At 43.8% G+C, this 26,688-nt stretch overlaps 1 protein-coding gene and 1 long non-coding RNA gene across 8 annotated transcripts in view; one reads left to right on the top strand and one right to left on the bottom strand.

Annotated features, from left to right (window-relative positions):
* Positions 1-861: 861 nt before the first annotated feature.
* Positions 862-26,688, bottom strand: part of NSDHL (NAD(P) dependent steroid dehydrogenase-like) — a 29,917-nt gene continuing 4,090 nt past the window's right edge. The window contains exons 2-9 of one of the 7 annotated variants that reach the window (XM_045472457.1): positions 23,249-23,316; positions 22,278-22,389; positions 18,686-18,844; positions 10,205-10,351; positions 6,640-6,768; positions 3,735-3,877; positions 2,505-2,607; positions 862-1,422 (exon numbers count right to left, since the gene is read on the bottom strand). In XM_045472457.1, coding sequence (XP_045328413.1) covers positions 1,090-1,422; positions 2,505-2,607; positions 3,735-3,877; positions 6,640-6,768; positions 10,205-10,351; positions 18,686-18,844; positions 22,278-22,349 — 1,086 coding nt within the window. In that variant the 5' untranslated portion in view covers positions 22,350-22,389; positions 23,249-23,316 and the 3' untranslated portion in view covers positions 862-1,089. The remainder of the gene's footprint in view (positions 1,423-2,504; positions 2,608-3,734; positions 3,878-6,639; positions 6,769-10,204; positions 10,352-18,685; positions 18,845-22,277; positions 22,390-23,248; positions 23,317-26,688) is intronic. The other 6 variants (XM_045472456.1, XM_045472461.1, XM_045472463.1 and 3 more) reach the window with 6 other exon arrangements.
* On the top strand, positions 7,484-26,672 carry LOC123595137. Its single transcript, XR_006711046.1, has 3 exons — positions 7,484-7,494; positions 22,571-22,576; positions 26,565-26,672. It is a non-coding gene; the product is annotated as an uncharacterized LOC123595137 (long non-coding RNA).

The following is a 26,688-nucleotide window of genomic DNA, read 5'->3' as shown; positions in this document are numbered from 1 at the left end:
AGTCTCTCCTGCTGCCTCTCCACCCCTGGACAAAGGCAGAGAAGAAAGCAGAAATCTTTAACATTACATTTCAATGAGTCTGGGAAGAAAGCAGGTTCTGTAAGCAGAATATCACCAGAAAATAGAGAGCACTGAAACATATGTGCTTTGCCTTTTGGAAACTGGCTGAAGGGTTCTATGAACGTGAGCTGCAGAGAAACAGCCCTTTCTGCATCATCTCGTGGAGTTTCTGCCCAAACTCCAAGCAGATTTTCTCTGACCTCTTCAGTGGCAGACTGTCAAGTGGCCCCACGTCCCATGTTAGAACAGGAACTACACAGCTGAAATGGCAGGCTGCTGGGGCACACTACCACCTTGCAACTAAAATGGACAATGGGGCTCTGCTGCTAAAGAGACATGTGTCCATGAAAGAACATTTTATGAAAAAACAATGCAGGCAGGCACACCAGCTACACCTGACAGAGAACCTGGACGTATATATGGAGGTGACCAACAAGCGGTCTCTTCCCTCTGGAGATTGCTGGTGGTGGGGTGACAATTATTTAAAATTTTTAAAAGTTTTTGCTCTAACTTCTGTGTGTATTTGAAATGTACATTTGAAGTTTCACCATGTGTTTATAACTTCTGCTCTTCTTCTAGTATATCTGTATTATGTGGCTCCCCGAACAGTTTGTGGCTTCTCCTCTAGTATCAGTTCACATGGAAGAAAATGTACTTTCTCATCATCAATTAGCAAATGGGTTGTTTCTTCCCTATAGCTTCCTTGATTATGCACAAGCACACTGGAATGATAAGTAACCCAGGACTCAGGAGGGGTGGCAGAGAGGAAAAGGGAAAGAACGAGAACACCACACAGCAGAATATGAAGCTGCCTGCTTTAAGAAATTCAAATCCAATCCTACAAAGGGAGAAATGTCTGTTGCTTTCTCCACCCTTGTGGTCGCAGAAGAGCTGGGTGTGGTCTCATCTAAATGGCAGGAGGAGACCTAAGCTCAGAGAAAACTCACTTGAAGGAGGTTAGTTTATTGATCCACAGGGGACAGTTAGTGGGTGGGGAATGCACTGAGAGGGCCCAGTATCCGGGGTGCCTCACTTGACCTTCCGCAGGTGGTGAAAGCCCTGTATAGTCCTTTCTATGGCATCATCCATGGTGACCAGGGGCCGGTAGCCCATGACCTGTTTGGCTCTCTCACAGCTGTAATAGTGGAATGTGCCGGCCAGTGCAACCCGCATTGGTGTGAAAGTGGGCTGGACACAGATGATAGGACTGATCACCATCACCAGGAGGGACAGCAGAAGAGCCAGGTAGTAGGCCACCCAGTACGGGATGTGGTACTTGGGGGCCTCATAGTTGAGGCCTGTCAGGATACGAGACAGGAATGTCCAGAAAGGGATGGGCTCGTCATTGGTGATGTGAAATGCCTGGAGAGAGAACAAGAAGTTAGAAAATGCTCCCCAGCTGCAGAGGTGAGAAGACCACACTTGGAATTTGGGAGCTCAGCCACACGCTGCTGGCTCAGCCTGGGACCAGTATTTTAGGAAGCTAGTGGCTCTCCCTGCCTGCCCACCTAGTGTCTCCAATCTACCAATATCAGACTGCGGCAGAGGGGCTTTTTTGGTTTGCAGCTACGGGCAGGTAGCCTTAAAGTCGAGAGGGAAGGTGAGGAGTTTTACCTATGGGCCAGGATTTTTAAGTGAAGCTTAGATTGAATTCAGGAAAGTATGTTTGTTAATTGCACTTAATTTAATAATAATGTTCTTCATGGTAAAACTCTTTATCTTCAGATGCAACAAACAGGTTATATTACATTTCTCAAATGTGATGTGTTTCATCTAAACCAAAAGCCATACACTTACCCTAGTCCTGCCACCGTAAGTGTTACAGCAGTGGGAAAACAGCAGAGGTCCAGGAGAAAAATGAGGCCCAAAGAGGGACTTCCAAAGGTAGTGGTGAGAAACAGGAAGATGGAGGCCCAATGAGTGGGAGGAGAGGGTGAGGAGGCCCTAATGTGCTCTCCCCTCTCTGCGTGAGGGCTCACCTCCCCTGACATGTCCATCCTGCCCACCAGGTGCCAAATGCCAGGACATTTAGGTATATCTACCCCTCTGGAGCGGTGAGAGGCATGGGCATGGGTGGGCAATGGGGGAGAAATGGAGAAATTTCCAGAATAAGCAGGAGAAAAGATGAATAGGAAGCACCCCATCAAATGTACGTGGGACCCTGCTGGGAGCAGTCAAGTCCACTGTGTGTATCCAGGTCATGTAACATGGAGAACCAGGTCCTGAATGTTTATTCAATTCCAGCTCATTGGCCCCAGATTTGGGCTGTTTGGAGCTGTGTGGCACTGCAATGTCACCCCACCACCTACCATAGGGGATCAACCTCAGACCAGATCGGCCGGGACACGGGAACATGAAGGCAATTTGCCAACAAATCCAATCATGGGGAGACACAATCCGAAGATAGGCAAACACACATGGGGCAGGAGGAGCAGGAGCCTTACCTTCCCACTGATGGCCGCATCTCGGGAGAGGTGCTCTGCAGCCAGGATGTGTCCATGCACCACATTCTCCACGAAGGTGAAGTCCACCAGGTTCTCCCCATTTCTGTGGGCATGCCGGGAATGGTTCCACAGTTAGAGATGTGCTGGGGCCAACGTTCCTGGGGCCCTCAGAGGTGGGATATGTAAGGGCCAAGCAATGAGTCTGAGAGCCCAGTGCCCAGCCTGCCCTATCCTGGCAAGGCCAACCCCGATATTATCTGCTCTGGGCTTCTATTTGGGTAGTGGCTCTTCAACTCCCCCTGGGACACTCTGGGCTAATGGCTTACTCTGGCCTCACACTTTTCTACCATCTCTTTCTAATCCCTCAAAGCAAGAACACAGGGCAGCAAGGAAGCAAAGCAAGAGGCAGAGAAGCAAGGTGCCAGGACACAGGAATAAGAGGAGGAAAGAAAGAAAAAGAAAGGAAGGAAGCCAAGGTGTACTGGGGAAACAGCCACACTCTGTCACCACCTGCAAGGGTCTTACCACCTGCACTTTCCTTGATGAGGAATGCGAACACCTCTACCTGCCTTCCTAGATGCAAGGAGAGCTGAAGGCCTGGCCCTTGACCTTGTGCCACTCTTTTCCCCCTTGAGCCTATTTCCTCAATTTCCCAACAGGGACACAAATATTTTCCCAGGCTACCTGACAGTGTACTAGGTTGAACACTGTCCTCCCCAAATTCATGTCTCCCTGGAACTTTTGGATGTGACCTTATTTGGAATTAGAGTCTCTGAAGGTGTAATCAAGTTAAGATGAGGACATATTGGGGTAGGATGGACTCTAAATCCAGTGGCTGGCATCCCTTTAAAAGGGAAATTGGGATAGAGACACACAGAAAAGATGCTCATGTGAATGTGGAGGCAGAGATTAGAGTGATTTGTCACAAGCTAAGTAACACCAAGGACTGCTGGCCACCACCAGAAGCTGAGAGAAAGGCCTGGAAAAGATTCTCCCTCAGTTTCCAGAAGGACCAACCCTGCCAATGCCTTGATTTCGGACTTCTGGCCTCCAGAACTGGGAGAGAATTAATCTCTGTTGTTTTAAGGCCCTCAGTTTGTGGTCACTTGTGGCAGCCCCAGGAGACAAACAGAGAGGGTGGCAGAAAAGGCCACATTGGAAGAGAGCTACACAAACTTGACTGATACTTGTCAAGGGGTCATGAAGAAGACCAATTGTGGGCCAACTTACCCAATCACAAACTTCATCTTGCCTTTCTTGGCTGCCTCAATGAGGATGGGGACCAACTGGGGGTCCTTTGGGCCAAAAATGCCATGAGGGCGGATGGCTATGGTTAAAAAATTCCTCTCAGGATCATTGGCGTCCAGGACTGCCTGTAAAGAGCAGAAAGGGCAGGTCAGTAGCACGACTCACAGGAGACATGGAGGCTGGCCTCTGCTCTGGTATAATTTGAAGCTACTTCTCTATCCCATCCACCCATGCCACCCAAATTTGAAAACACAGGAGAGGTAGCTGGGTCAAAACCAGTATGATCAAGGTCACCTGACTGGCTCAGTCAATGGAACATGCGACTCAGGGTTGTGAATTAAAGCCCTATGTGGGGTGTGGAGCCTACTTAAACAACAACAACAACAACAACAACAACGACGACCACAGTATGATTAAAGAGAAAGGCCTACTAAATGTCCATCAACTGATGAATGGATAAAGAAATTGTGGTTTATATACACAATGGAGTACTACAGGGCAATGAGAAAGAACGAAATATGGCCCTTTGTAGCAACGTGGATGGAACTGGAGAGTGTGATGCTAAGTGAAATAAGCCATACAGAGAAAGACAGATACCATATGTTTTCACTCTTATGTGGATCCTGAGAAACTTGACAGAAACCCAGGGGGGAGGGGAAGAAAAAAAAAAAAAAAGAGGTTAGAGTGGGAGAGAGCCAAAGCATAAAAGACTGTTAAAAACTGAGAACAAACTGAGGGTTGATGGGGGGTGGGAGGGAGGGGAGGGTGGGTGATGGGTATTGAGGAGGGCACCTTTTGGGATGAGCACTGGGTGTTGTATGGAAACCATTTTGACAATAAATTTCATATATTGAAAAAAAAATAAAAATATAGTAGCAGATGGAAAAAAAAAAAAAAAAAAGAGAAAGGCCTAAAATGCACAACTGCAGCCAGGGGAAGATGAGCCTTGGCCGCAGTTTGTGGAAAAAATCTTGAGGGTTCTAGTTAGCAAGTTAGCCTTTAGCCTCCTGCCTTAAGCTCCACGTGCTTGTTTCCACCAGTCACAGGCCGCTCTGGTCAGTTCTAAGAACGACCTCCTGGGAAGGGTCTCTGATGAACCCAAGTGGGCCACGAAGAAGGGACTGAGAAGGTAATGGGTCTGGGAGAAACAGTGCAGTGACTGGGTAGCTAAAGAGATGATCCAACACAGGTAAAGTCTAGAGCAGTGCCTAGTACCTAGTAAGCACTCAAGAAGTGGCAGCCGTTATTTCTGTCATCCACTGTCAGAAAAGATATGTTTCGCGTGGCTTAGTGGACAAACTAGAACTTAAGGACTTGAAGTACAGAGAAACAGGTTTTGCTTCAAAAGTGACAAAACATCCCGAATGATTTGCTATGTTATTGGTAAAAATGTGGACCACGACAGCTCCTACCCGGATGGGAGGACCAAATGAGGTGACCCACGTCAACTGTTTCGGTATGTGCCTGGTATGTGTACTTATTGTACCACCTCACCTAGGATTTCTACTCTATGGTGGCAAAATTCTTGCACATGTTTTCCTCCTGGTGAGTTTACGCTGACTTTGAGTTCACTGAGTTTATCCTCAGTTGAGAGGTCTGAAAATCAACAGCGAGATGTGTGCCAACAGGGGCTGACATGGGGCTCCAGGAAGGTCACTGTTGCAGGCATTTATAGGCTTTGCTTACTTCTAATTGAGCAGCCAAAAGTCAACGCAAGTGAGGCACTGATGGTCTGAGGCACGGCTGCCACTTACAGCTCCTGAGGGTAGACAGGGGGAGTCCCAGTGCCTTAGATGAGAGTGCTTCTTGGTTCAAGTCCTAGCAGGTGGGAGCTCTGTGAGGCTCTCCATGCTCCAAGGAGAGGGTGGCAGAAGCTGGAGACAGGACTGCAGCTTACAAAAAGCCAGGCTTCCACCCCCTAGATTGGGGATGCCCTTGTGTCTCCCTGCAGAGGAGTTATTCAGGAACTTTTTGAGTTGGAGGAATACCAAACAGATGGGAGGCAGCTGGCTCTCAGCACAGTGGGATGCATGCCAAGCCAGCACTAAGCTCTAGTTTGCTGGCTGTGAAATGCAACCTCAGTGGGTATGATATGCTGCAAACACCTGGGAGAGGTAAGGTCACAGCTTCCCCCGCTAAGGCAAGCTGTCTGTGCTCAATGAGCATTTATGGCCTTCGAGTTAAGTATGCCCTTAGGGTAATATTTTCTCTGGACATTAGTCCTGGAGCTAGCTGCTGTCAGGGTCCCTGTAGCCCTGGAGTCCAAAGGCTTACTGGCCCTGTTACTCAACTCGGACTGCTGCTAAAACCAGGCGCTCCTGGGCGAAGCTAGTTTGCCAAGTGGAAACCAGTGCCTTGCCACGTACTTTTCCTTAAAATAAAGCAAGATCCTTTCATTGTTTAAGAATAAGGGAAGGGGGTAAGAGTGCCACTAGGAAGGTGTGTTCAAATGAAAACACTTGTGTGTCAAGCCCAAGTTCTGTTTGCGTGCTTGGGATCATCACAAATTGCCTCTGATTTCTATGGCAACTGAGTAACCTTGCATAGCGTAGAGGTTGAGTGCATGGGGTTAGCCACCCACTAGTTGCAGAGTCTCAAGAAGAAAGTGAATCTCTGTGCATCAACTGTCCTCATCTGTAACCTGGTGATGATAATAATATCCACCTTATAGGGTCATTGTGAAGTTTAAATGAGAAAGTTCCTGTAAAACACTCACATTAAGCTATTGTTATTATTTTTTAAATCGAATTTCATCCACGAATTTTACTTCCCAAGTTAGGTATTCAGGCCTGAGAACACTAACTTCATAAATATTTTTCTTAAAAATCTAAACCTTACAGATGTTCATGGAACTCGCTTGTCACTCAACGAGTTCTCAGGTACATACTCTCTCCTGTAAGATTTTTGTCTCCGTGTAATAGTCAATGGGTTTCATAGCATAAGGGAGGTCTTCAGTTCCATTCTTGATGTTGACACCCTCAAAGACGACACTAGCACTGCTGGTTAAAATGAGTTTCTGGCAGAGGAGAAAGGAAGGTTAAAAAAAATAAAAGTAAGAAATGATCATTATTTAAACAATCTGATGGTCATGCATGAAAGAGAATCAAACAACATGTTCACAACCCTCACAGGCAAGGCACCGTACAAATTATTTACTGCAATGCTTTGCTATCCAGGTATTTTTAAAATAATTCAAAGATCAGCATCTTTGGTTAGCTACGTGGATTCGAGATACATTCTATAGCATTCTAAAACAGTGGATTTCACGTTTTTTTCTCTATCACTACTGAGAGATGGAACAGGTATCTCACTGTGGGAATGATTCCTCAAGGGAGAAGGATAGCCCCCAAACTTAGAGGGAGATGTCTGTCTGAAAAAGATGCCTGGTGCTTCTGGTACCAACCCTGGCATGTCAGCACAGGTACACAAGCACATGTGCACCATACCCACTTGAGAAGTGCTATTGGAAAGGAAATGCTTTCTTACAAGGGTCCCAGCTTCCAGCCCTCTGGTTAAAGGCAGCACGTCAAAAACTAAACACCAATAGCTCGAATCGTATCTTTACCGCTCTTATTCAACATTGTACTGGAAGTCCTAGCAAGTGTAGTGGGTTAAGACAAACAATAAGGAATAATTTGAAAAGAAGAAACAAAACTATTACCATTCACAGATGTTGGAAATGTCTACACAGAAAACATTATGAACATACAGAAAATATTATAGTTACAGTTCAGCAGAGTTGGTGAGTCCAAAATCAATATACAAAAATTGTGTTTGTCATTAGCAATTAAAAATATGAAAGATATTATTTTAATAACCCAAAATTAAGAAACAGGGATAAGTTTAACAAAAGATGTACAAAATCTTTCTAAAGTAAAGGATAAAACTCTATTAAAAGGCATTAAAGAGAGAGATAGAGATGTTATTATGTATTTATGGATACAAAGACTGAGTATTGGAAAGATATCGATTCTCTCCCAAACTGCCTTTAAATTTGATGCAATGACAATAACAACTCCAACAGCCTTTATCAAGGAACTCGAGAAGTTGATTCTAAAATTTATATGGATGAGCAAAGGGCTAAGGACAGCCACGCAAATTCTGAAGAACATGGCTAGGGGGTGAGTTGTTCTAGCACATACTGAGATTGACCTTAAGCCTTGCTTACTGAAGGCAGAGCACAGTAGTATGGGCACAGGCGTAAGCCAATGAAGCAGAAGAAAGCTGGGAAGAGACCCGTGGAAGGCACCTACATCTGAGATGTGCTGGAGGGGGCGCTGAAGAGCAGATAAGGGATGGGTCACATGATAAATGATGCTGAACAACAAAAATTCAATCGCTACCTCAGACCACATACAAACTTAAACTGTTGGTGGGTTAAAGATTTGAATGTGCAAAATAACACTTTAAACCTTTGGGGAGAAAACCCACATTAAACAGTCTCTTGATTCCAGTGTTAGGAATGTTTCCTAAATATAATATGAAAAGCCATTTTCTGCACTGCAGCCACTAAGCTACTCTGCCACTTCAGTGAATATACTCCATATACATATATTGAGATGGAAAAATCTCAAAAAACATGTTGGGAGAAAAAGCAAGTTGCAGGAAGATATATTCACTATATCATTTCTATAAAGTTTTTAACATGCAAACTGATAACTTATATTGGTTGCACATGGAGCAAAGAGCAATGATAAACCCAAGTTCAGGACAGTCATTCTCCATGGGTGGGGAAGGACAGCAATGGCATTGAGGATGGAAACACACAGGGCTTCAACTTCACCAGTAGTGTTACTTATACTCTGTGATGATTATATGAGTACTGTATTATTCTTATTTGTTTATTCCGTGAAAAAAAAAAAAAAAACAGCAGCAGTGAAATTCACAGAGCTCAAGCATGGTATAGACTAAGGAGTCTGGGATTTGGCATTACAGGGTCTGATTTTAATCCCACCTCTTTCATTACTGGCAAAGAGATATCATTTAGCCTTCCAAATCTGGTTCCTCACCTATTAAGAGACATTAGTAGCTCCTGGTTACCTACTGAGAAGCAAATCAGGTGACAACTACAGGGCAAAATGTCTTATCATTTGCAAAGTATAAGGGGTCACTATTACTATGATCCAACCTTTCCAGGCACTGACCTCTGAAGAGCTCCTTACCCACTTGTTCTTTTCTTTTAATGTTTTATTTTATTTTTTTTTATTTATTGGTGTTTATTTATTTTGAGAGAGATAGAGGGAGAGAGCATGAGTGATTGTGTGCATGAGCTGGGGAGGTACAAAGGAGGGAGAGAGAGATTCCCAAGCAGGCTTCATGCTATCAGTGCAGAGCCTGACATGGGTCTTGATCCCACGAACCGTGAGATTATGACCTGAGCCTAAATCAAGAGTCGGATGCTCAACCGACTGAGCCACCAGGCACCCACTTGTTCTTGCTGGGTCAGCTGATGATGCTGGGTGGCCCATAAGGGTGATGATCCTGAGAACCAAGATTTATAACAAAGCAGCAAGCTATGACATGGTGGAAATTCATATGCCCTCAGATCTGAATTATAACAGGTTTCTATTGGTAAAAAGTAAACAGCTAATTTTTCTTTGAAAATGTAAGCAAGGTCTGGAAAATAGTATGGCAGTTCCTTAAAAGGTTAAACATAGAATTAGTGTATGATCCAGGAATTCCACTTCTGGGTATTTACCCAAAAGAACTGAAAGCAGAGACTGGAGCAGATATTTATACACCTACATCTCTAGCAGCATGATTCAAAATAGTCAAACATGTAAGCAACAGGTGTCCACTGATGAATGAATGGCTACACAAAATGTGGCCTATCCACACAACGGAATGTTTTTAAGTGGTTAAAAAAAAAAAAAAAAAAAAGACATTCTGACACAGGCTACAATATGGATGAACCTAGAAGACCTTATGCTGAGTGAAAGAAGCTAGATATAAAGTCCACTTCTATGCGGTCTCTAGATTCATGGAAACAGAATGTAGGATGGTGGGTGCCAAGGGCTTGGATAGGAGGGGGAGGGGCGCTATTGTTTAATGGGGATAGAGTTTCAGTTTGGGAAGATGAAAGTAGAGATGGGTTGTGGGGATGTTTGCCGAGCAATGTGAATGTACTTGATGCCACTGAACTGTAAATTAAAAAATGGATAAAATGGTAAATTTTATGACATCATAATAAAAAATATAAGCAATAGACATTTTACAGCTCTTTAACCAGAGACTGATAAGCCTTAGCATCCTCAGATGGTCTACTGAGATGCAGTTAGAGTATTATAGCTCAAATTGGCCCAGCAGCTCCTAGGGTTGATTCTAGGATCTTCACAATATTTTAGGAAGCAAGCCTGGCTAGACCCAGGAAGAGAGCAAGAACCCTGGCTCCCACACACTTAGAAGGGGCCACGACATGCTCCTGATAGCACTCACTCCAGCTTTCCCCTTACCTGAACCCCAGCCTCTTTGCAAGTTTCAATGACATTCTTGGTGCCAATGTAATTCACTCTATAAAAGAGTTCCTTGTTGTTACTGGATGGTGGGGGTGATGCACAGTGGAAAACCGTGCTTACACCTTTCAGAGCTGGGTAGAGATCCTAGAAAAGCAAACAGAGACCAAAGAAATTATTCCTGCTTTAGACAAGTAAACAGCCTCCTCACATTTCCACTCTCCAATCTATGGCATGTAGGTGTTTTGCCCTTTCATAAGTCTAATTAACATGGAAATACATCTCATTGTAAAAGATTCAAATAATACAGAAGTACATAGGATAGAAACCATGTTGTCCTTTCAATCGCCCCTCCCCATTGACTGGTCCCCAGGAAAAACTGGTTTAGGGCATAAGAAAGAAGCCTGTGGGGTCCAGACAAAGGCAGTATCTGTGCCTCTGTGTACCATGGGGGGTATGTATGCATGTGTGTGACAATTCAGGGCACCTGAGGGTAAAACTCCTGGGAAAACCAGCTCATAGATACAAATTATGAATAATATGAAAAAGTCCCACACCATGAAAGGCAGTGCAAACAGCCAATACACAGGAGTAGTCCCTTCTGTGAAAATAGATATGGAACAGCAAGAGCTGAAAGGAAATAAAAACAGGTATGCTTAATTTACTGCTAAAAGGAACCAGAGCTCCTGAGAGCAATGGCTGATTATAGATCTGGGGCAGGAAATAGATAAGATGAGTCAGGAACACCTTGTTGAGCCAGAAAGTAAGGAAGCTAGCTAGCCAAGACTCCTGGGGTCCTGTTAAAAGGACTCAAGCGTCATCTTGAAGAGGCTCTCACTGGCCAAAGAAGGGGCAATTTGATCACCAGTAAGAATACGAATTCCTTCTATAAACTAATAAAGGAAACAAACAGTCAAACATTTAATCTGCATAAGGTACAAAGAATTGAATTAAGAAAGAAAGAGAGAATGATAGCATGTCGCCATTTTACAAAACCTTCATTAAGTAATAAGATCTAGGAATGATCATCAACAGACGAACATCACTAAAACAAAGACAATCATGAGTTATGTGCCTAGATCCACTGATTATTAATATTTTGCCAAAATTTTCTTTGTAGGTACACACACACAAGATCTTTTTTTTTTTTTTTTGAAACCACTTAAGAGTAAGTTGAGACGTTGTGCCACTTTGCCTCTAAACTCTTCATTAGGTATTTTCTAAGAATAAAGACATCCTCCTAAATACCACTAAATAATGATCACACACAATAAATGTAACAGGACGGGACACTCTTATCCAATAATTAGTCTATATCCAAATTTCTCCCATTGTCCCAGTAATGTCCTTTAAAGGCATTTTTATATTTGGATCCAGGATCCAATCATGGATCATATTGTATTTAGTCCTCATGTCTCTTCTGTCTCTTTCAATCTTGAACATTCAGTGATGATTCTTGCCTGGAACACTTATTAACACATTATTGCAAAATGGTAAAAATCCTAATTCTAGCATTTGTTTTACTTTTATTAGTTGGCATTCCTCTGTAATGTAGATGTTCCCCCTCCTTTATACTAGTTTTTTTTTTAAAGCTTATTTATTTATTTATTTTGAGAGAAGCGAGTAGGGGAGGGGCAGAGAGAAAGAGGGAGACAGAGAGAATCCCAAGCAGGCTCCATGCTGTCAGCCTAGAGCCTGACACAGGGCTCGAACCCACGAGCTGTGAGATCGTGATCTCAACTAAAATCAAGAGTTGGAAGCATAACTGACTAAGCCACCCAGGTGCCCCCTAATTTTTCTTTTTATCATTTTCAGGGACACATGGATTCTTATTTTATTCAATGCATTACTATCCACTATTACCTTTTGTGAGGTTTAAGTGTCCCAAATTTGGCCAGTGGAAGCTCTTCAAGTTGGTTCATATCCTTCTTTTTTAAAAATTTTAAAGTTTATTTATTTATTGAAATATATATATATATATATATATATATATATATATATATATACACACACACACACACATCGAGAGAGAGAGAGAGAGAGAGAGAGAGAGAGAGAGAGAGAGAGAGATTGGGGGGGAGGGCACATGGGATGGGCAAAGAGAGGCAGAGAATCCTGAGCAGGCTCCAAACCTGCCAGAGCAGAGCCTGGCGTAGGGCTCAAACTCTCAAACTCACAAACTGTGAGATCATGACCTGAGCCGAAGTCAAGAGTTAGACACTTCACCGACTGAACCACATAGGCACCCCAGGTTCCTGTGTCCTTTTGACATATTCGTATTAGGTTTTGAGCACTTTCTTAATTTTGTCCTAAGAAAATGTCTCAGGCTCACTGTACTAACCCTGCTCAGAGTCCTGAATAAGCTATATTCCCAAGGAACCCTGGTCCTTTTATGGGCAGTAGCATACAGAAATCAAAATCTGAGCACTAGATGTGCATGTTGCTATTGGTGCCCCAGAGGAAAAAACTGAACCAGAATCAGATCCAGCTTTTAGTCCACTAGAAATATAAGGCAGAGATCTGACTTTAAACTTTGTAGTACTCACATCAAAAAAGTAAAAATAAATGGATGAAAATAATTATAATGTATTTTAATATATCCAAAATACTATCATTTCAATATGTAATCCAGATAAAAATTATTAATGAATTATGTATATTCCCTTTTTCCGTACTACATCTGCTTTACTGGACAGTGCAGTCCCAGACCTACCAGTTTAGAAACCCTAGAGAACAGAGGGACATGTCAAACAAAACCATGGGAATGCAATCTGCAAAATCCAGTCCATGGGAAATGCTACAGGACAATAAATACAGTTCTAAATAAATATCAGTTATTCAACAAATGAAATGTGAAGGGGAACTTTTATAAGAGACTTAACTAGTTCAATCAACTTCAGTATCTTAACCTTCTTGGTTCATTATTTGGAAAGAAATCTTCTTGGTTCGTTATTTGGAAAGAAATCTTCTTGGTTCATTACTTGGAAAGAACTCTATTTAAAAGCACTTATGAGACATTTAGGGGTATTTGAACACAGGCTGGAACTTAAGGAATTGTCACCATGTTTTAGATGTAGTTATGGAACTGTGTTTTTAAAAAGGCTCCTTATCTTTTAGTGACAAATACTGAAATATTTATAGGAATAAAAATGATAATGGTGTTTAGGATTGGCTTCAAAACAATGAGGGTGGGGTGGGGATATAGGTGAAACAAGACTGTGAGTGGATATGATACAGAGGAAATCTATGAAATATTACAAAGACAGAACTTGAAAGAACACATGAAGGAGAAACTAACAGACATATAGAATATAATTAAGGACTCCACCTTCCCTCCATATATGTCTGGTAAGGCTTCCGGAAAGAAAAGAGAATGGAAGTAGAGTCAGTATTTGAAGAATTTTCCAGAAATGAGGACAGAATTCCATCCTCAGAGTCCAACGGCCCACTAGGTGTTGAGTAGGATTTAAATACAAAACGAAAAGTCAGACCTAGACATGCTTTCCATAGAGTATACAGGATAAAAAAGAAAATCCTAAAAGGCATGAGATTAAAACCCAGCTGACCCCCCAAAGGAATAATCAGATTGAGTGTTGGAAGGAATAGTTATGAACCTACAATTCCACCCCCAGCAAATAAGCACTTATGAGAAAGGGTGACATAACAACATTTTCAAGCATACAAGGGCCATAGAAAGTTTTCTGCCCACATATTCACTGAAGGATGCTAAAGGAAACACTTCAGGAAGAGGAAGGAACCTAGAAGAAAGAAATGGGAGAGAAGTACTGATGAACGAATTCAAGAATACGGCACAAAACCTAAGTAGTGACTTTCAAACCCATTTTAAACCCCTTCACCCTTTTCACATCCTCTTTAGCTTGGACTTCTTGATCCATCACTGCAATCTTGACCTTGCCTATGTCTGTCTTTATCAAGTTGGTCTGGCAAACTGCAGCCCTGGTTAAATGCAACTCTCTCCTTCTCCCTGCTGGTGCCTGAGTAGCTGAGTGTAGCTGGAGAATACACCATGCTGGCGGGTCTTGCTTTAAGTTTGTGCTTAAAAAAAAAACTTCGTAAATAAAAGACTAGCAACCATATCACAGGAGTAGTAGATACTTGAGAGGGCAGTTTGGAAGGAAGCTGAAGTTTGCTAAGGAGTCTCATCTCCTTTGAGAGTACACAGCATTGATCAAGAGAGACAATATCCCTGCCTTCATGGAACTTCCTTTCTCCAGGGATGGTGGGCAGATAAACAAGTAGATACAGAGTATATCAGCTAGTATCAAGTGTTATACAGAAATATAATACAGAGTAAAGGAGATCTAGAGTGGCTTGTGGCTTAGCATAAGTTGGTCGGAGACTTAAATTTAGGGAGCAAGGTTGGTGGTTCACAAAGAGCATTCCTGGTAGAAAGAGCAGTGAGTACAAAGGTCCTGAGGCAGAAACTCGGTGAGTCTGAGGAGTGGTAAAGACACCAGTGTGCCTGGAGCAGAGCAATGAGCAGAGCAATACAAGAGAGGGTTAGGCCAGAGAGGTAGTGAGGGCAAATCATGCAGGACCTCATAGGTGACTATAAGGGCTTACATGTTTGCTCTAAACAGAACTGGATCACTGGAGACTTCTGAACAGACGGGTATCAAGATTTGATTTATGCATTAAAAGGGTGGTGGCTTCGAGAAGCATGGTAACAAATGAAGGAATAAGAAGTTGGTGAATTGGGGATCTATTCGGAGAGTGCAGTCAAAAAGATCTGATGATGAATGGGATGAAGGGTACAAGAGAAAGGAATCAAAGGTAAATGTACGGTGTTTGGCCAAAGCAACTGGAAAGACAGAGTGGGTCATTTATTGAGAGGGAAAGGACTTTAGTAGGCTTGCTGTAGTGGGAGAGGGGGCCTGTAGCAGGGAACCAGGAGCTGAATTTTGGATATGGCAAGTCTAAAATGTCTATTATGTATCTAAATAGAGATATCTGCCTGCTGGACAGATACAGTCCAGGAGAGCTACAGGCTGGAGATATCAAGCTGGGAGCTCATCAGCTCCTAGACTGTATTTCATCGGTGAACCAGGGGAGGGGGGATTCACGTGGACACTGAGTGTGCTCAGAGAAGAAAAGAGATCTAAGCAATAAGCTCTGGAGCCTGCCACATTTAAAAACTATAGAGATAAGGAGAACAAGAACCAGAAAAAAGAAATTATAGAGATGAGACAGAATGGCAAGAGGAGAAATGGGCAAGTGGGGTGTCCTAGGCTTGGCCACTGGATCTGGTTTCCTCTAGGCCCCCGATGGCTGTGACAGAGGACTGTTGGTGACAACCTAGCTGGAGTACTTGTAAGAGACAATGGAATGAAGCAATCAGACGCGACAAGTGCAAATGGTTCTTTGAGCTCCCCCTATGACACGAGAGAGACAAGTGGGGCAATGGCTGGAGTGGGATCTCCCATCAGGGCGTTTTGCTTTCTTACGATGGGTGAGCCTGCAATATGTCTGTGTGCTGATGGCTATGATTGGGCAGACAGGGATCAATTGCTGATGCAGGAGAGAAAGGCCAGAATCCCTAGCTGAATCACTGGGTAGGAAGAGAGGGGCTCCAGCTGGCACAGATGAGGCACCTGCAGAGCGTGGATGCGGTCACAGGCACGTCAGTGTTATGTGATGCCATGAGGTACCATGGGACCAGTTTGAAGGCCATGGCCATGAAGAACAAGGCAAAAAACCTTGTATTTTCTTCGTCGGCCCTGTTCAGTGCCCAGAGGCCCCGAGGGAAGAGGGAGAATCAGATTTAACCAGGACTGGGGTTATACCTGGGAAGTACAACCTGATGTAGAAGTTTATGTGTCCACTTGGTGAGGCTCCAGTCCCATCATTCCATCAAATACCTGTCTAGGTGTTGCCATAAAGGTATTTTATGACTGTGGTTAACATCTATAATCAGCTGACTTTAAGTACAGGAGATTATCCTCCATACTCTGTGTGGGCTTCATCCAATTACTTGAAAGGCCTTAAGAGCAAACCCTGAGGTTTCTGTAAGAAATTCTGCCTCAGGACTGCAGCATCAGCTCCTGCATGAGTTTCCAGCCGGCTGGCCTGCCCTGCAAATTTCAATCTTGCCAGCCCCACAATCCCATGAGCCAATTTATTTAATTAAATCTTATTCTATCCCTTTCTCCATCTCTCTCTCCCTCTTCCTCTTTATCTACACACACACACACACGTTAGTGGTTGTTTGTCTGGAGAACCCTGACTGATACAGACAAGAAGAAAGAGGCAAGGGGGATAAGTGTTATGCAAGAGAGTAAGTCAGCCATGGACTCAAAGGCAGTGAGGACACAAACTGGGTGATGGAGAGTGGAAAAGAGCCAGAAATATGGGTGTGGTTTAAGAATTGGTAGGTGAAGGTATTAGGTTATGAACTAGAAAGATAGGATAGGAGGTGGTGCAGAGTGGGGGGCCTGTAAGTGAGATCATGTTGAGGACACATTTAGTAACGATAACAGGCTCTGGGGCGGAGGATGACAACAGGCCTGGAAGCCAAGAGGCTGAGTGACAGAAGGCCAAGGAGAGGTGAGGTGAGGGTATTGGCAGGGTCATTTGTGTGATTACTGAACTTATCGACAGTTATGATGAGGCTGACCTCGGCCAGGAGCTAAAATCACTAAGAAATGAGATGGAGTCCCCTGGGAAAGGGAACACATGGCTGTGGATGACTGTCCCAAGGAAGGCACTGGGGTATGTACAGTCTGCTGGCACCATCTGCACAGCCAGAGGGATCTTAGGGCAGTGAGAAAGTGGCAATGACAAACAAGGAAGACTTCTACCCCATCTCCAGGCTCAGAGGTGTGGGCAGGATGGGAGAGAAGACAGCCTGCGAGGGAAGCTGTGTCCTTAAAATTCAAAGTAAAACAACCATGGCAAATGACGCCAAAGTCAAGAATATGAGCCCACGGACAGGCTGAAGGAAGCTGTCTGTGATAGAGCATTCTAAATCCATAAGAGAAATAAGGTAAGCCAAAGACAAATGGACAAAGGTTGTTGACAGGCACTTCACAGAGGATCAACAAAGAGCACAGAGTCTGGCCTCCTGAATAGGGAGGGCACATGACTCTAAGCCTCACCAAACTACCATTCCACATTCTTTGGAATGGCGATACCAAAAAGTCTAAGTACACTGAGTGTTGGCAAAGACGTAGAACGATGCGGATCCTACCAACCACACTGCTGGTGTGAACAGAAAACTGATATAGCAGCTTTGTTCAGCAATTTGGCAGCATCTAATAAAACTCAAAATATTAATACCCTTATGACGCAAGTAAAGCCTGCAAGCATGCTCAGTGAAAGAAGCCAGTCATAAAAGGACATAGATTATTGCATGATTCCACTTATATGAAATGCCCAGAGCAGGCACATCTACAGAGACAGGAGACGAGTGGGTTGCCAAGGGCTGGGAGGGCAGGAGAGCAAAGGGGGAACAACTGCTAATGGGTCTGGGATTTTCTGCTGGGATGATGAAAATGTTCTGGAATGAGACCAAGGTGATGGTCACACAACTTTTTAACTACACAAACAACCACTGAATTGTACACTTTAAAAATATGAAGTTTATGGAATGTGAAACATATCAATAAAAAAACCCTGAAAACCAGCGACTGCACTTTGGGGTACATAGGTGACCTTTGAACAACACGGATTTGAACTGCATGGGCCCACTTATATGTGGTTTTGAGGTAAATACAGTACAGGACCATGAATGTATTTTCTCTTCTTGTGGTTTTCTTTTTTTAATGCTTATTTATTTTTGAGAGAGCACAAGAGGGACAGGGGCAGAGAGAGGGGGACAGAGGATCCAAAGTGGGCTCTGCACTGACAGCAGCAAGCCCAAAGTGGGGTTCAAACTTGCGAACTGTGAGATCATGAGCTAAGCCAAAGTCAGATGCTCAAGTGACTGAGCCACCCATGTGCCCTACTCCTTATGGTTTACTTAACAACATTTCCTTTTTTGTAGCTTACTTTATTGTAAGAATATTGTATATAATACATACAACATACAAAATGTGTGTTAAGTGACTGTTTATATTACCGGTAAGGCCAACAGTAGGCTACTAGCAGTAAAGCTTTTGGGGAGTCAAAAGTTATACACGGAGGGTCGGTGTCTCTGACCCATGTTGTTCCAAGATCAACTGAATACTCTGGAACAGTAGTCGGCACAGTACAGCCTGTGGACAACATTGTAAATAAAGTTTTATTGGCACACAGCTGCACCCATTCCTTTATGTACTGACCATGGCTGCTTTTGCACTACCATGGTAGAGTGCAGTTGTACTGACGAAATGAGGGTATGTGTTAAATTCTTTCGTGTAACTTTAAATTTTTTCAAAAAAATTTTTTTTGAAACAATTTGGCTGACCTCTGAGCAGGGTAAGCCTGGTAGTTTCCCTTTGGGGGCCTGTGGAAAACTGGCAAGGCCGGGTGGTCCATCATTACCTGTTGGTTGCAGAGGTCACCCAGAAAGAAGTGCACCTGGGGATTGTCAAACCCTTGCCGTATATCAAATACATTGACAGCGTAGCCTCTTGCCAGCAACTGCTCCACCATGTGCTGCCCCAGGAATCCAGAGCCTCCAATCACTGTGCACTTACTGGCCTGCAGAAAGAGAGGGATGGGCAGGGGGTATATGAGAATTTGAAGCTATAAAGAACTTTGACTCACATGTTCATGAGCAAGTCCATCTGTTTGTTTGAAATTCTTTTTGAGTCAAGTTGGAAGCTTTACAGAATTCTGGTGTTCTATCGCCAGTGGCACCCTGCTCTCCAGAGATAAGTAAGGAGGAAAGAGAGATAGCAGATGATACTGAGATAGACTTTGGCTGGATTGGATGATCTGATACATGCATGCTGTGTGTTTAACGAAAGGAGCAGGAAACACCTCTGGAAAAAATGAAACTATGTATGATCAAAACTGGACAATACAAAAAACCCCAAAGTCACACCTTCTTGCTCCTAATAACAGAGCCCTGGGCACTTCTAGAACAGACAGAAACAAAATAAAACACAACACAACATGCCACCCACTCAACTGACAATGTCGACTTAAAATATCAGTAAGAAGAAAGCAAAGTCTATATGCTCGCAGGAGAAAGTCAGCCTCTTTTCCTCAAACTGACCATTATAGGGCTGTGCTGTGTGACTTTGGACTTGTCACCTAATCCCTTCCCACCTTAGTATATCCAAGACTGTTGCTGTCTGATGGGATCTCCTGGAGGGGTTGCAGGGAGGATCAGTAAACTGTTAATCAGCCAGGCCCTAGGCTTTGCTTTCCCTTCTCTGAGCTCTGAGCAAACCGACGAATCAGGGAAGAGCTATGGTGCTTACATTTCACCTTCTGCAACATGTGAACTTTCTGGGCTAAATTCCAAATCTGGCAACTGGGGATAATGGAAGGACAGAGCACCAGATGCAGGCACTTCAATATTCTGATGCCAGGGAGAATAAAACTGTCTGTTGCACACTGATTAAGCTGGCCCCAACAGTCTCCAAAGGAGGACCAGTGATATCCATCCTCCCTGGGGTCTTTCTAAAACCGTATCTGGGCTTTCTGAAAATGACAAACACCCATTTTCCCTAAGCTCATGTACAGTAAATCAAAGTTGGGAGTGTGGAAACTAAAGATATTAAAGAAATTCTGATCCTGATTAGAAAAAACAAACAAACAACCCCTCTATCCCTTAAATATCTATACAATTGAGTTACGCAGGAGACTTCAGAGGTGTCAGGGCCCCTACTACAGACTCGCCCCTCCCAACCTAGTATCCCACGGACTGGCATTTTTACTGGAGTCCACTGGGCCACCCAGAGATGGCTCTGGAGCTTAAGCATCATTTGTTCAGGCACGTGTAACCTACTGATGTAATCAGCTTCACTATTCCACACCGCACCCCACCCCCAACAAAATGATCTCTTCAACCCATTTTTGTCTAGGTTTTGTTTGATTACTCTCATATACATATAATCACACCATGCTAAATAATTTGTACCTTGACTGGAATTTCTAAGATATTCCCAGGACATAGGCAAATTAAATACACAAATTCCATTTGATCCTCATTTTGGCTATACCTTCTCCTTCCCTCAAGTCAGCTGTATAGGTAAATGTAGGTTGTTTAGAATAACTCTGAGCCTGCTCCCCAAACTGATTTTTCTTGGTTTGCTAAAAGCTTGCCTTAGTTCAAAGAGGTTCAAACTAGACATGTTTTGATAGTATCCCAAAGGATTTCAGATTCTCTTGTTATCTAGCATCTCTAGTTACAATTGTTTCATAGTTTGATGGTCTATTTTAAAAAATCAAATAACCTTTCTATTATGTCCAGTGCAATTTCCTTTCATGATTTTATTTATATTGAGAGAGAGAGAGCACGAGCATGAGTGGGGAAGGAGCAGAGAGAGGGAGAGACACAATCCCAAGCAAGCTCTGCACTGTCAGTGCAGGGCCTAATGTGGGGCTTGAACTCATGAACCACGAGATCATGACCTGAGCCAGAATCAAGACTGAGCCACCCAGGCGCCCCTGGTTTTTTTTTTTTTATCATTATTATTATTTTGAAATGTGGCACCAATATTGCTTGGAACGAGTGGGCCAATGGCTATTCCACAGAGAGTTGTGTAGTGATGAGAACTGAACTGACATTTACCCCAGAAAAGTCAGGTGTGTGATGGGCCAACGTCTTTAATCACACCTATAACACCACATGGTTAGAGATCATATGAAATAACCACTTACGTTTTATGGCCATGAAAGATGATGCAGAGGAAGTGGGCACAGTGGACAAGAAGGAACATGTACTAACAAGAATAAAACTCTGGACTGTAAACAGGTAATGAGACTCAAGAATGGGTTACTGAGAGAAGTTATAAAATCAACATCTTGGAGAGAGTTTTAAGAATAGAAAAGAAAGCCATCTAAATGATTTTAATTGCAATATGACCTTGAGGTAAGAGAATGATCTAGGCCCCTGGGTTTCTTTTAACCTGTTCTGTTTTCCTTTGTCTCTAGCAGTGGGCCTCTTTTCAGAGAAGTCTTACACAGAACATATATATAAGGTAAGATGAAAGTGTTCTTTTTAAATTTTTAACTTATACTTCTTATAAAGGCAACCAGTGAGAAAGAACACCATGACACAACCATTGAAATCTAATTTTTTTGGTTGCTGAGTATCAATAAAATCCTAATTTATACAAACAAGGAACTAGATGGCAAGGGACTCTGATGGTTCATCTGAACATTAGAATCTCACATTAACCTTCTATTATAGAGGCACAGAGGAGGCTTTATTCTGAGCTACCCACCAAGACAAGTGTGATCTAGTGGGGAAACTCCTGGGCATCTTTAATTTACTAACATTTGATCTAAACACATTTTATCTTGACGTGATTTCATTTCTGAAACGTTAGCATTCATCAAAAATGAATCAAACCAAACCTATGCAGACCTGCACGAAGAACCTCCAGGAGCCCTGACAATTCCTTAAAGTCCTTTCTGATACTTGCAATGCTAGATCTTAGGAGTCCTTGCTACTGCCAGTGTGGTTGCTAGGGAAGCCTTCTGCCATTCCAACCAAAAGCCTAGTCTAGCCTGTTGAAGGCCACATGAAGGCAAACTGAGGCACCCAGCCAATGCCAGCAGTTACTGCCAGGGATGTGAGTGAGGCCACTTGGAACTCACACCTCGGGGGGGGGGGTCCCCTTGACAGCAGGTGGGTGGGTAAACCCAGAGGAAACCAGCCAAGGACTCCCAAGTGGGGCCAGCCTGAATCACAGAATCAAGAACAAAGAAATGGGTATGGTATTGTTTTAAACCACTATGTTCTAACACTGTTACACAGCAATAAGTAACTGAAACCTTGAATATATATGTATATATGTGTGTGTATGTGTATAAACTCAACATTAATTGATTTGATAAATGTACCAAATACAATTTTTAATCCACAGGTAATATCAGTGGCTTCCTGGTATATATGTGCTCGACTTTCCCCTTATCTGGTTTTGGTTAACCTTTTTTTTTGTGTGTCAGTACTCACATTTGGAATGTCTTCTGTCAAATGTGTCCGTGTGACCTGGTCTCTCATTGGCTCACCAAATGCTTGTTCCATTTCAGCTCCAAATAACGTTATGTTTGCGATGAAGTTTTCTCTTCATAAAGACATATTTAGAGACAGACATTTATATAATATCAACTGAAACATTTTTTAGGCATTAGTGTTTTTGTGTGGATGCCATTCCCCTGTCAAGTTTCCACAAAGAGCTGAACCACAGTGGTAGCTATTAAATGAAGCCCTCTGCTTAATATTCCTGTGACAGGCTTCTCTCTGAGGAAAAGGTGTAACTGGGCCCATAACTCACTGCATTCTTGGATTAGAGGCAAAATGGGAAGCCAGTTAAATGGCCTCTCTCGTCATTTACAACAAAAGGAGCATCTTTGGCATTGCAGCTTTTTCCATGGCACTCACACATTTCAATTATTCTTGATTTTCCTTGTGTTGATCATTACATTGTGGGAGTGCAGTGGGAAAATGCACAGACCCAGGGAGTGCTGGGTTCTGGTGCCAGCCCTACCACAAACTAGGTAAATCCACTCCAGTCCTGTCTTTCTGCTGCAGCTGAGTTTCCCCGTGAATAAAAGGGACTATGTGCTGCTCATCCCCATGATGCTAGGGCAGGGGGTGCTGGGAGTGGAACAGTAGTACAGAAGACAGAGCTCTTCTTGGTGAAATTAAAGCCACCCTGACTATGTGTGGAAGAACTCAGTGTCTGGGGCTGTCAGAAGCCTTCAGGAAGTGCTCAGAGTATGGTGGGGACTGAGCACTTCACAACCAAGACACAATGAAGCATACCAGCTGATGAAAGAACCATAACACCACTCAGACAAGTAGTTTATAAGACCAGCTTTTGTGACAGCCCTTAGGATATGCTCCTCTCTTCATTCACCCATAATACTGACTCGCAAACAAAGAGAAGCATTCAATTTTGGGTTAGATGTATTTGGTCTTACGTCTGTTTTCTTGGTAGTGGTCAATTTACTTAAGCCATGGATCTCCTAACATCTGGAGACGGTGAAATCTGTGACAAAGAAAACAGTCCAATTGCGTGCAAAAAGCTAGATTCACAGAACACTTATCAGTGAGAAGGTGGCTGCCAGGCAGCCAACACCAGGGTCTCAAACACCATGACTGCTCTGATCCAATTCCACACCTCTAGTCTCTCTCTCTCTCTCTCACTCACACACACACACACACACACACACACACACACACACACACGTTCTTGTAGGAAATGATTTTGTGGCTGGATGAAATGGCCTTGAAATGGGTATTATGAACCTCTGTGTCTGATGGGGCCATTTTACGGAAACATGTTTCTGAAATCATAATGGAAGTTATCGGGAAAATACATTTTAAAACTTCACTTTTCACATAATATATTATGCTAAATGAAATCAGCCAGGCACAAATACCATATGATCCTTTTTTATATGAGATATGTATAGTAGTCAAACTCATATATGTAGAAACAATGGTGGGTGCCAGGGGCTGGGAGGAGGGGGAATTGGGGACTTAGCGATTACTAGGTAGAGTTTCAGTTCTACAAGAGGCAGACTTCTGGCGATGGATGGTGGGGATGGTTGCACAACAATGTGAAATGAATGCCACTGACCGTACTCTTAAAAGTGGGCTCAGAATAGCTCTGAATGGGAAAATAAGACCCTAAAGAGCAACATTCAGGGGGCTGGGATTGTTAAGGTTCACACATCAGAAGCCTCAAGTCTTTCTCCTGTAAAATGTTAGTTCTTTGAATCCATTAAAAACCAGTATATTCATACTGAGACAAAGCTTTGAACTAAAAAAAAACAAACTAGGAAGAGATCCACCTTCTACTGGTGAAATCTAAGTGCCTTGCTCAACTTCTGGGCAAGGGGAGAAAGGCTGCTGACAGGATTATATAAGAAGACAAGCAAGTGAGCCTAATCTCCTTCTTGCTGGGGAAAGTCCCCAAAAACTAAGTCCTAGAGGCAAAAGGAAGGGACAGTCTGTCCACCTCAAACCAGATAGAAAGAAAAAGTATTCCCTCCTTTGAAAACATGGGAGATCAGCTTCTTTGTAAAGGGGTAATGCAGAGCAATTCAGAGGGGGTGTGTTAGGGTGTGTGGGGGTAGTCGGGGCCCGGCCTGCTGTCTTCCATGGAGTCAGTGCAGGAAGGGAAGATGTAGCTACCATAAGCTCACCGGTCTAGTCTGTGGACAGACAACGTCTGTGTATGCAAGAAAACTGCAAACAGGAGTCAAGGCAAAACACACTTCCCCAAAGGACTCAATCAGCTAAATCTTGTCCTTTCATAGACCTGAGGCGTCTGGTTGTTTCTGTTAGTCATTCGTCTCTCTGATTGTCTATTTTTAGGACACAGAAAGACCCTAGCTTTGGATTTGTAGTGGCCCCCAAGAAACCCATCAGCATGCCTGCGAGCTTGAGCTTATGCTATCCCCTCCACCTAGAATACCTTCCCTCTCCTTGGTGAGTTCCTCCTTATCCTTCAAGGCCTAGCTCAACTGTCACTACTGTGAACCTCCTCTCCCTCCCTGGGGACAGTCAGCTCCTTCCTTGTCTGCTCCCGTTCTAATACTCAGCACGCTCAATTATACCTTTTTTTTCCTACTTGGTTGTGAGCCCCCTGAGGGCCAGCAAAGAGCCTGGAACAGAGCAGGGGTTGTATTGTTCTCCTGCAGCTGCTCCCAGAGGTCTCTTCTGCAGAGCAGTGATCCTCCCTGCTGACCTCAGAGCTGCTATGGGGCTCAAACAAGGCTCAGGGATAAAAGTGGAGCTGCAACTTGTGAAAGAGCAAGCACCCAGGTTTTGGCTCACTCACCCAATGCTGGCCACTGCCAGGCAGAACCCGCGTTAAGACACAGCACCAACCTCCAGGGAGCCCACGATCTAGTGTGAGAGACAGACTTAGTGGACAATTGTGGAATGCTTCTGAGTTCTCATGAAGGTAAACCCAGAACGGGGAGGCTGGCCCAAGAAGGCGATCCCTGAGCCAAGTTCTCAAGGCCATGGAGGAGTGAGTCAAACAGGGGTGGGTGTCCTAAAAGCCTTTCCATGGCCAGGGGTGGGAAGGACAGGTGATAGCACAGAGCCAGCATGTTCTGGCAACTGTGACAAGTTGTGTCATAGTGAGTATGAAGCAAGATTGGGAGCAAAGTTGAGAATATGAAGGGACTGTGTGTCAAGTTAAGGTTACACTAAGAGGAGAGGGAGAAGTCCTGGGAAGTTGTAAGCAGGGTGAGTGTTAAGATCAGAAGGATCACTCGGGCTGCAGTGCGGAGAAGGGATTTTACCCAAGTCTAAAGTTTTGGACATGTGGGGTAGGGGAGATAACAAGAGCAAATCAGAGAAAAGAAATAATATTGCTCGAAAAACTGCCAAATGCCAGGTCTTTTTACATCTAAGTATATTACACCATTAAGATCCCTAAAGCACCCAGTTAGGTCTCAGTCAACAAAAGAAAAACTCAGGCACAGAGGTCGAGTGACTTGCACCACACAGATTTTACACAGCCAAGGCAGAACTTTGTGGCTGTTCTTTCTACTCTGCCAGGCTGTCTGTCACCCTGCAGACCAGGAAGTAGGGTATGGAAAACAAGACATATAAGGACCAGCAGAGGCAAAACTGGGCAGGGGGCTCAGATGCCAGGTTGGGACTTTACTCTGTAGTCATGGGAAGCCTCTGAAGGTTTAATAGCAGGGGGGATGACCGGACCAGAGTGTTCACCAGGAAGACAAACCTGGCAGAGCAGGTAGACTAGGCAGGTGAGAAGCAGGCACAGGGACATTATTCACCAGTCATTCAAACAAGCTTTACTGAGTACCTAATATGTGCCCTTCACTGTTCCAGGTACTGGAGTACCAGCAGTGAACAAAACAAAGATGCCTACCCTCATAGAGCTTACCTTCTAGTGGGTGGACAATAAAGAACAAAATAAGCAAGTACCAGGGGAAAACAGTAGAGCAAGACATGGGGCTCAAGCATGCTGGGGGCTGCAGTGCTAAACAAATAGGGTGCTTAGGGTGGGTCACTGAGAAAGAAGGTGATAGTGGAGCAAAGACCTGGAGGAGGGAAAGAAGTGGAGCAAGCGGGCAGAAGGGCCAGCTGGAGCCAAGCTTCTGAGGATTGTGCCTGTGTGTTTGAGGCCCAACAAGGAACCTAGTGTCCCAGCTGGAATGAGCCTGGAGAAAGGAGAGGGCATAATATGCCAGGCCCTGCAGACCACGGTGAGAATTCTGGCTGGTAGGAGTTGGGAGACTGCTGACAAAGAGAAAAGGAATGGCCTTTAAGTGGGAGAACGGATAGAACCTGGAGGCTGGTTAATGCGGAGGGAACAGGAAAAGAGTCAAATATGACTGAATGGTTTTGGACCTGGTTCATGCTGAAAAAGGAA

Source organism: Leopardus geoffroyi, chromosome X (assembly GCF_018350155.1).
Source record: "Leopardus geoffroyi isolate Oge1 chromosome X, O.geoffroyi_Oge1_pat1.0, whole genome shotgun sequence".
NCBI classification, from domain to species: domain Eukaryota; kingdom Metazoa; phylum Chordata; class Mammalia; order Carnivora; family Felidae; genus Leopardus; species Leopardus geoffroyi.
The sequence above is the reverse complement of the archived record's forward strand: the minus strand, read 5'-3'. Positions and strand labels throughout refer to the sequence as shown.